Below are 9,109 nucleotides of genomic sequence, written 5' to 3'. Positions count from 1 at the left end.
GGACTTACCGATGGTCTTCTATCGATGATATGTTATATTCATCGTGGGAAATACCGACGGAAAAACAAACACACCGATGAAATTACATTCGGTTTTTTTGTAGGTGATATGTTAAATTTACCAATGGATATACCGACGTAATGAAGCGGGTAAATTATTTTTGGCATGCTTTGTCCGTTTATAAATCCATCGGTAAATTTATTACCGACGGCCTTATCAACATACCATAATTTACTGATAATAGTTTTTTTGACAGACTAATTTTGTCTTAATAAATTAAATACTAAAAACTACAAATATGAATACAAATACAAATATGAAGAAAAATGTCTTTTCATAAAAAACTATTAATTCTGATAGTCATTAGCAGCCTTGTCATCTGGATTCTTTAAATATTTTGCATGACACTTGTTTCCGCTGCTAACAGATTCATTTGGCCGCAGGTCAGCTAGCAACCAGGCCATGACTACACTTTTCGGACAGGGCTTATGTCGGCTGGTTGCTATTTTGCGTTTCTTGCGAATCGTTGCTGCCTTTCACTTTCGACATTGAAGCTTCACTCACTCAGCAAACGCTCCTGCTATCTCCTCTTGTTATTCAGCTCACCACTTTTTGTTTAAGCTTATTGAAACACTGCTTATGTTAGATTAATGTTACTTTTAGAATTCACTTTGGTTTTGAGCTTCGAAATTGTATGATCAAATCTTTTGTATGTGGACTCACATTTGCATAACCCCCAGTTATTTTGCCTTTCGTTGCAACCGATTCTTGATTAAATGCTTTCAAATCTCTCTCTCTTTTTTCCCGGCCTTCTATTCAAATGGTGTATTCGACACTGCGGCCAAAATGCCATTTAAAAAAAAATTGAATTTTTTATTTTTTATTTTAAATTATTTTAATAAAAATAAAATTTACAAATTAAAAAATATTATTATTATATATATTATTTAAAAAATATTTGAAACTGCAGTCACTATTATATTCCAAACGCCACGATACACATTTTAGAAAACAGTCCACGGCAACGCAGGGGGCATCATACCAGTCTAGAACTAAAGTTACAAGTATGAAGACAAAATAAGATTTCAAGGTGAAATTGAGTGCACTATAAGACTATATATATTATGGTAGCCTGCCATTTTTATCAAGATTTATCCACGAATTCACTAATTAATAAACTGTTTTGGCAAGATTCATGATCCCAAACATTTGACTGATTATTTTTTTATGTTAATTCGAGCTGGTCCACTGCTGCCCAACACATTTCTTCTTTCTTGATTTAATTCTCTTTTTCTGGCAGGCAGTTAGAGAGAATTTTCCTTTTTTTTTTCTAAATTAGTATGACAACTGTCACTACTAATCATTCCCCTACAAAATAAAAACACCCCGTTTGCATGCATTCTCGAGAGGCCTATATATTCTCCTCTCCCTTCAGTCTCCCTACTCTCATTCCATTTATCAAACTAATCAACCTCATCAACCTCATCAATGACGAAAGGTATAATAACTGAGAGCTGCTTGCACCATAAGGCAGAGATGGTGATATTTGAGGCTGCCAGAGCAATTACAGAGCTTAGCAATGTCAAAAGCGTAGAATCTACTCCAGCAGTTACTGCTCTCCAGCTCCTTTCGAGCTCTTACAAGCCAGGGCTAAGATTTGCAGCTGTCCAAGCTCTTAACAAGGTCGAATGATTTTACTATAAGTTTTTTTTTCTTGGTGTTTGTTGTGCTGTTTATGTCATGATCATTCCATTCACATTTTATCAAAGGTTTCATTTCCTGATCTTGAGATCTTGTGTTTGATGAATTGTGATCTTGTGTTTCTTGAATCATGATATGCTTGTTGAATTGTGATCTTGTGTTTCTTAAATTATGATCTTGTCCAAGCTCTTAACAAGGTCGAATGATTTTACTGTAAGTTTTTTTCTTGGTGTTTGTTGTGCTGTTTATGTCATGACCATTCCATTCACATTTTATCAAAGGTTTCATTTCCTGATCTTGAGATCTTGTGTTTGATGAATTGTGATCTTGTGATCTTGTGTTTCTTGAATCATGATATGCTTGTTGAATTGTGATCTTGTGTTTCTTAAATTATGATCTTGTCCAAGCTCTTAACAAGGTCGAATGATTTTACTGTAAGTTTTTTTCTTGGTGTTTGTTGTGCTGTTTATGTCATGACCATTCCATTCACATTTTATCAAAGCTTTCATTTCCTATCTTGTGATCTTGTGTTTGATGAATTGTGATCTTGTGAACTTGTGATCTTGTGTTTCTTGAATCATGACATGTTTTTTGAATTGTGATCTTGTGTTTCTTAAATTATGATCTTGTCCAAGCTCTTAACAAGGTCGGATGATTTTACTGTAAGTTTTTTTTTCTTGGTGTTTGTTGTGCTGTTTAAGTTATGACCATTCCATTCACATTTTATCAAAGGTTTCATTTCCTGATCTTGTGATCTTGTGTTTGATGAATTGTGATCTTGTGAACTTGTGATCTTGTGTTTCTTGAATCATGATATGCTTGTTGAATTGTGATCTTGTGTTTCTTAAATTATTTATTTGTTGTTCTGATCAGACACAAATCTTCGTGAAAACTCTCTCTCGCAAGAATTTAATACTTGAGGTGGAAAGCTCAGACACCATTGATTGTGTCAAAGCTAAGATAGAGCATCAGGAAGGTATCCCCCTTGGCCAACAGATACTCATCTTTTCTGGGAAGCAGCTTGAAGATGAATGCACTCTTGCTGCTTACAACATTCAGGAGGAGTCAGCCCTTCACTTGGTGCTCCGACTTCGAGGTGGCATGCAGATCTTTGTGAAGACTTCGACTGGAAAGACCATTGCCCTGGAAGTTGATAGCTTGGACACCATTGGCAATGTCAAGGCCAAAATCCAGGATAAAGTGGGGATCTCACCAGATAAATCAACGCTGCTATTTTCTGAGAAGCAACTTGAAGATGATGGAAGGACCTTATCTGACTACAACATCAAGAAGAAATCGACTCTTGAGCTTCAAGAGATCCCAAGCACAAAGCGGAGCAAAAGGTTAATGAAGGGAGGAAGGATCCAGAAATACCTTCCAAAGCTGGTGAATCTTGATGGCGAGATGAAGGAAGGAAAGACACGAAGGCAGCTTCGATTTCGCAAATTACAACAGAGTATGAGTATGTTGGCGGAATCGGAGAAGAATCAGCATATAAAACTGTGTAGGCGTATTATTAAAGGTGCCCAGAAATACACAGCTGCTTTGGTGGAAGAGAACGAAGTGGAGGTGAGACGTAATGAGCACATGCATCACATGCGGAGTGCAATGGACGTGAAGGGTAAGGAGAAGATCAATGTGCTGGTTCACAGTGATAAAGAAGTCAACTCTCTTGAAAAAGTTTTTGAAGAAGCTCCAAGTGGTGTCCGTATACTCTTACCAAAAACCCGTGTTTATAATGAGATTCAGCGTAGAGCCAGGGGAAAGGGTTTCTGCACTTGGAGGGTGTGAAGGGAATCGACTTTGTGAGGGCTTTGGTAGGTGTAGCTGTAATTTTTTTTTTTACGATTAGTCCTAGCTGCTATATGAAACTAAGAATGTTGCTAATATGAGAATAAAGGCATGTTGCGGGTGAAGTTCTTGGGCAAAATGCCTCTGTTGTTGGTCATTTTAATTTGGCATAGGTGTTTTTGGGCCAGGTTGGTGTAAGAATAAAAGGAGGTCTTCTCATTTGAACACGATCATTCATTAGGGCTATTCTTCCATTCTAGGCTGTTATGAGTCCACGGGCCGGGGTTAGGAGGCACAGTTCACATGGTTGGGATGAGCCCATTCCTGGCCTAAGGCAGTGTTTGGTTGTGCAATATCTTACAAAGAAAAAAAAATGTATTTTTTGGTTTTTAGAGTGTGTTTGACAAACATGCCCTAATAAATTTTTAACAGTTTTCTTTAATGATTTTTGTTTTGTTTTGCCAAACAAACCCAACACGATTTAAAAAAATTATAAAAACAATTAAGAGATCCGAGCGATTGCACCAAAAATTCGAGTTCCCTTTAGATTTCCTTCTTGATCAATTACAACTGTAGCGTTGTCATCGATATATTATTAGTTATGGGTCCCCCGCCCACATGTTTTCCAATCATTTCATTTAATACTTGAGCTTAAACTTACACTACTTTTCTTTAAAATTTAATAAAAAAATCCTTATTAAAAAACACATTTTTTTTCGTGAGCATACGATCAAATTCTAGAAATTTTCATGCATATTTTATAAATAAAAAAATTGTATTTTTATTGTCATGACCCATTTATGGGTTTTTCCTGCCAAATTTACTCTTTTTCCTTATAAAAATCAAAAGCAATAATAATAAAAAGACTGGGAATTTAGCAAAAGCTGATCGAGGAAGGTTTTAAATATGTATAGAAAAATCAAGCTAGATTTTTGGATAAAATTGAGAGCCTAATCATACCCCATCCACTACACCATTAAACAGTTTTACCGACAGAATAATTTCGTCGGTGACAGGAATGAACTCCGTCGTTGAAATAATTTCCGACGGCCTCACCGACAGAACACGTCCGTTGCTATAATAGTCGTCGGTAATTCCCCTTTCCGTCACTAATTCTGTCGCAAATAAAAAAAAAACCCACCGATGGTCTTACAGACGGATACGCGCGCCAAAAAAATAATTCCCGCGGGAACATTACCGACGGACTAAATCCATCTGAATTTTCAATTGTAATTACCGACGGATAATCCGTCGGTAATTATGGCATCGGTGGTAATTGTGTGGCAACTCTTTGTGAAATACTGACGGATATTATCCGTCGGTAAAGCCGTCTGTATGTAATCATCGACGGATAATATCCGTCGGTAATGATGGCATGGCTGGTAATTGTTTGGCAACTCTCTGTGAATAACTGACAGATAATATCCGTCGGTATCTATTTAAATAATATATATAATTTATTAATAGTAAAACTCTAATAAACAAATAAAATTGGATTAAACATTAAAAATATAAAAATAATGTTAAATAATATTCATCCAAATATTCATTATAAATTTAATGTGTTTAAAAAATAAAATTAAAGTAGAATAGCGGCGGAGGTGGAGGAGGAGGCTGGTTGTTCCCGGGACCGTACGACCAAAAAGACCCTGCACAAGTATCATCACCCATCTTTGATCTCATCTCCATGACTATGTGATGGAGCTCATTATAATTCATCGAAAGTTGTTGATATTGTTGTTTCAAGGCAATGAACTCCTCAGACTGGGTGCTCGATATTGATGGAGAGCTCCCAACGGTTGAGACACTACGAGCCAAACGCAAGTTTTCAGCTGTAGTGTTGGAGAGCCCGTAGACCCGATTTTTATCGGATCCACCAGGCGATCCCACCTCCATCCATAAATATGGATCGAAATCTGGATGGGTCGAAGGATTGTCCCCATATCTCTCCCTCAATCGGCTATTATAGGTCTCCTGATTTTTTTTTAAATCATCATATGCAATTCAAGATGCAATTCAAGAAAATAATAACTTACAAAATAAAATGAATGAACGAACATACCACAAAGAGCTGAGCACAGTTATCCACAAAATGTTGCACCCCTTTTTGGCGGTCTTGACTCCGCATATGCGTCTCTGCAAATAGCTCAATTGGACTCGGCTCACGGCCAAGAGACGCAACCTGTAAGGAAAAAATAGGTTGAAAGTTATTTAATAAGGAACGACAAATTAATTAACGATATATTTCATTAAAATTAATCTTACCATCCGCTTTGCATGTACGCTGAATGGGTCGGATCCGCCAGTGTGCGTGGTCACCGAACCATTAATTTGCCGGTTTCGGTTGTCGGTGCCGGACTATGAGCGCCGTGAGAACCGCTCTGAGGTGACATGCTCAATATATACCGTCCATATTTCCCTCGAGATGAATGGCGGTTTGAATTCCCGCCAAACCGCCACCTCATTCCATCCTTCAAGACCATTATCCCTCGCGTTTCTTTTTGATTTTTTCTGGGTGTCATACCAAAAATCACGCAACCTACTTCCATAGTAACAAATTAGAATTTAAAACATAAAATTATAAAACAAATAAATATTATCTTCGATGTTACCTAGTTGCCGCGTGATTCTCCCATACCCTTCTCGCAACATTGTTATTCGCCCTATCCCACTCAAATTTGTTCTATGTATATAAATAATTCATATAAAATAATAATATTACAAGATATAAAATTATAAAAATTATTTATTAAAAATAACCTAAAAATTAAAAACTAACACCGACCTGAAATCGCTTAAACCATGCATCGATATTAGGTTTCCACTCAGGATATTTGGAAACCTGGCTCCATTGAAACAATGGAATCTCCAACGACGATTTAAACGCCAATGTTATAGCCCTTGCAGCCTCAATGTTTGTGAACCTGAAATTAAATAAAAGTAATAATATCAATTAGTTGTTCATAAATTATGTTATAAGTATATAACAAAAAAAAAGTAAAACCTAAACAAACTTACATTGAGAGGTCATCCTTCCATTGTGCCTGGTACTTGCGGGTGAATTGACCCCGCTGTGAAGGCACACCGCTTCTGCGCTGTGAAACCGCGCTAGAAGAGGCAGCATCAAAAGTTGGCGTAGATTCCTCGTCGTGATCAGCACTAAGGATACATCCTCCTAGCTGCTAGAAGAACTTGCTGCAACTGTCTTCTGACGATGTGCTGTAGATTTCATTCTACGCATCTACACAAATTTATACGAATAATTACATAATTAACTTCGATTATTTTAAAAAAAATCGACAGAGTCTCCCCTATATTGGAGGGTCCCAAGTTATCGACAAAATCATATTACACTTCCAATTTTATTTCACATCCCAATCCAATCATCCTAGATCTCAACCCAACTCATCATCATCAACACAAAACATCTTATTCAATAACATCATATAACGAAATTCAAGTAAAAGAATCAATTTCAACTATGAACATTCATTGTTAAATTGGTACTTAGAGTTACAAGCAATAACAATGACAGTCAAACAATAATATCCTAAAATTAAGATAAACTAATTAAATTTAATTTTATATTTCAATTAACATTTAAAACATAAATTCAACAATAACAATTATAGCAATACAAACAATAATATCCTAAATTAAGATAAACTAATTAAATGTAATTCTATATATAAATTAATATTTTTAACATAAATTCAACAATAACAATTATAGCAATACAAACAATAATATCATAAAATTAATAAATAAAATGAAAAAAACTAAAAAACACTATACAAAACAGCCTAAACACAAAACAAACAATACACAAAACTAAAAAACACTATATCAATTCAAAATAAATTTGGGAATAAAAAATGCTTACCTTAATAGTGTGTTGAATTTAAGATTTTATCTACAAACAATACACAAAACAAAGAACACCAAAAAAAAAATAATCATGATTAAAAAAAATACAAAGATAAAGAAAAAAGAATACATACCTTTTAAAACTACCACCAAAATAATAAAATCTCTTCAAAAAGCCAAATGCAACCGGAGAGGAGAAGAGAAATGGAGAAGAAGAGAAACTGAGTCGAGAGAAAAAAATGAACCAAATGGGGGGAAGGAGGTGTTTTATATGGCAAACTGTTGTCGGTGGCATTAACTTTCGTCGGTAATACCGTCGGAAATTAATTGATATGCACACAAAAAAAGTTTGAAAATCCCGCCAGACTTTTCGATCTGTCGGAAAATCCGTCGGTACGTGTGCCGACGGACACGCGTCTGACATGCGTGCACTTCGGGATGTGGGTAATCCGTCAGTGATTCCATTAGTAATATACGTTGGTAACACCATCGGTGATTGTGGCACAATCCCGTAATTTTTTTTCAACTCTCTGTGAAATGCGGACGGGTTATAACCGTCGGTGATTGTGGCACAATCCCGTAATTGTTTTTCAACTCTCTGAGAAATACCGACGAGTTATAGTCCGTCGGTGTACCCATCGGTGATTGTGGCATACTTCCCTAATTTTTTTCAACTCTTTGTGAAATACCGATGGGTTATAGTCCGTCGGTGTACCCGTCGATGAAACCGTAATTTTTTTTTTGTGTAACCCTTTCACAAAATCTTGAATTGCAATCTTACAGCACGCGCAACATAATAACAAGAATTGACCATTAAAGAAGAATAAATATTTCATGTTCCAAATTATTACATTATAAAAATAAGGCTTTAGAACATGTTTAGTTAGTCAGAATTTTCATCTTCGTCCTCAATTGAATTGTTATCATCAGCTTCATCGCACTCTTCAATTTAGTTATCATCTTCTTTAACAACATTCTTTTGTCCACTACTAGAGCTCAGAACAATATTCAACTCCTTTACGTCAACATCAACAAGATTATCGTTGAAAACACGAAAATTGAAATTTTCTTCTAAGTCAATCGAAGGAGTAACTCGGTATGGTTTAACCAACTCACTAGCTTGAAAGACTTCATCTATCACACTTGTGTCTTCGTTCTCATCTTGAACAACCTCGACACGACCCTTGGGTTTTGTTTTTAAAACGGATAACCAATCAACTCTTGATCGGTCCTTTCTAAAGGAAGGGGTGTATGTGTAATAAACTTGTTGGCATTGCTTTGTGAAAACAAAGACGTCGTTTACGTTACGGTGTCTAGCTTTTGAGTTGATTTCAACGAGACCATAGTGAGGATCTACTCTAATTCCTCTGTCAGTTGTGTCATACCAATAGCATTTGAATAAAAACACTCTATTCTGCTCGCTATGATATTTCAGTTCGATGACCTCTTCCAATCTACCGTAGTAGTTAACTTTAAACTCACTAGAAGTCAATCCCTTAATACAAACACCGCTGTTGTATGTCTTTCTTCCATGCCCGTATTCTTCAGTATGAAAGACATATCTATTGACAAAATACCCGTTATAACACTTGACTTTTCTTTCAGGGTCCAGGCTTAGTAAAGACAGTGAAATAGCAGCACTACCCTCCCATTTGATAAACCTTGTAAATTAAATACAACAATAATTAATAAACGGATATTATGTAAAATTGACATACAATTAATTACATTGTAAGAGATAATGAGTTTG

General features: G+C 35.9%; 1 protein-coding gene across 1 annotated transcript; it reads left to right on the top strand.

Moving 5' to 3' along the window:
* Positions 1 to 1,445: 1,445 nt before the first annotated feature.
* LOC133698177 (E3 ubiquitin-protein ligase UPL5-like) lies at positions 1,446 to 3,631 on the top strand. Its single transcript, XM_062121024.1, has 2 exons — positions 1,446 to 1,683; positions 2,575 to 3,631. The coding sequence occupies exons 1-2, from the start codon at positions 1,489 to 1,491 to the stop codon at positions 3,490 to 3,492; spliced, it is 1,113 nt and encodes a 370-aa protein (XP_061977008.1). The 5' UTR covers positions 1,446 to 1,488; the 3' UTR covers positions 3,493 to 3,631.
* Positions 3,632 to 9,109: the final 5,478 nt, after the last annotated feature.

This window comes from Populus nigra, chromosome 7 (assembly GCF_951802175.1).
Source record: "Populus nigra chromosome 7, ddPopNigr1.1, whole genome shotgun sequence".
NCBI lineage: Eukaryota > Viridiplantae > Streptophyta > Magnoliopsida > Malpighiales > Salicaceae > Populus > Populus nigra.
The sequence above is the reverse complement of the archived record's forward strand: the minus strand, read 5'-3'. Positions and strand labels throughout refer to the sequence as shown.

Bases quoted from the DNA above. Each gene is read 5' to 3' on its own strand.
- LOC133698177 (XM_062121024.1), top strand. From the start codon at position 1,489: ATGACGAAAGGTATAATAACTGAGAGCTGCTTGCACCATAAGGCAGAG. The intron at 1,684-2,574 runs GTCGAATGATTT...TGTTCTGATCAG, and splicing joins CTGTCCAAGCTCTTAACAAG to ACACAAATCTTCGTGAAAAC.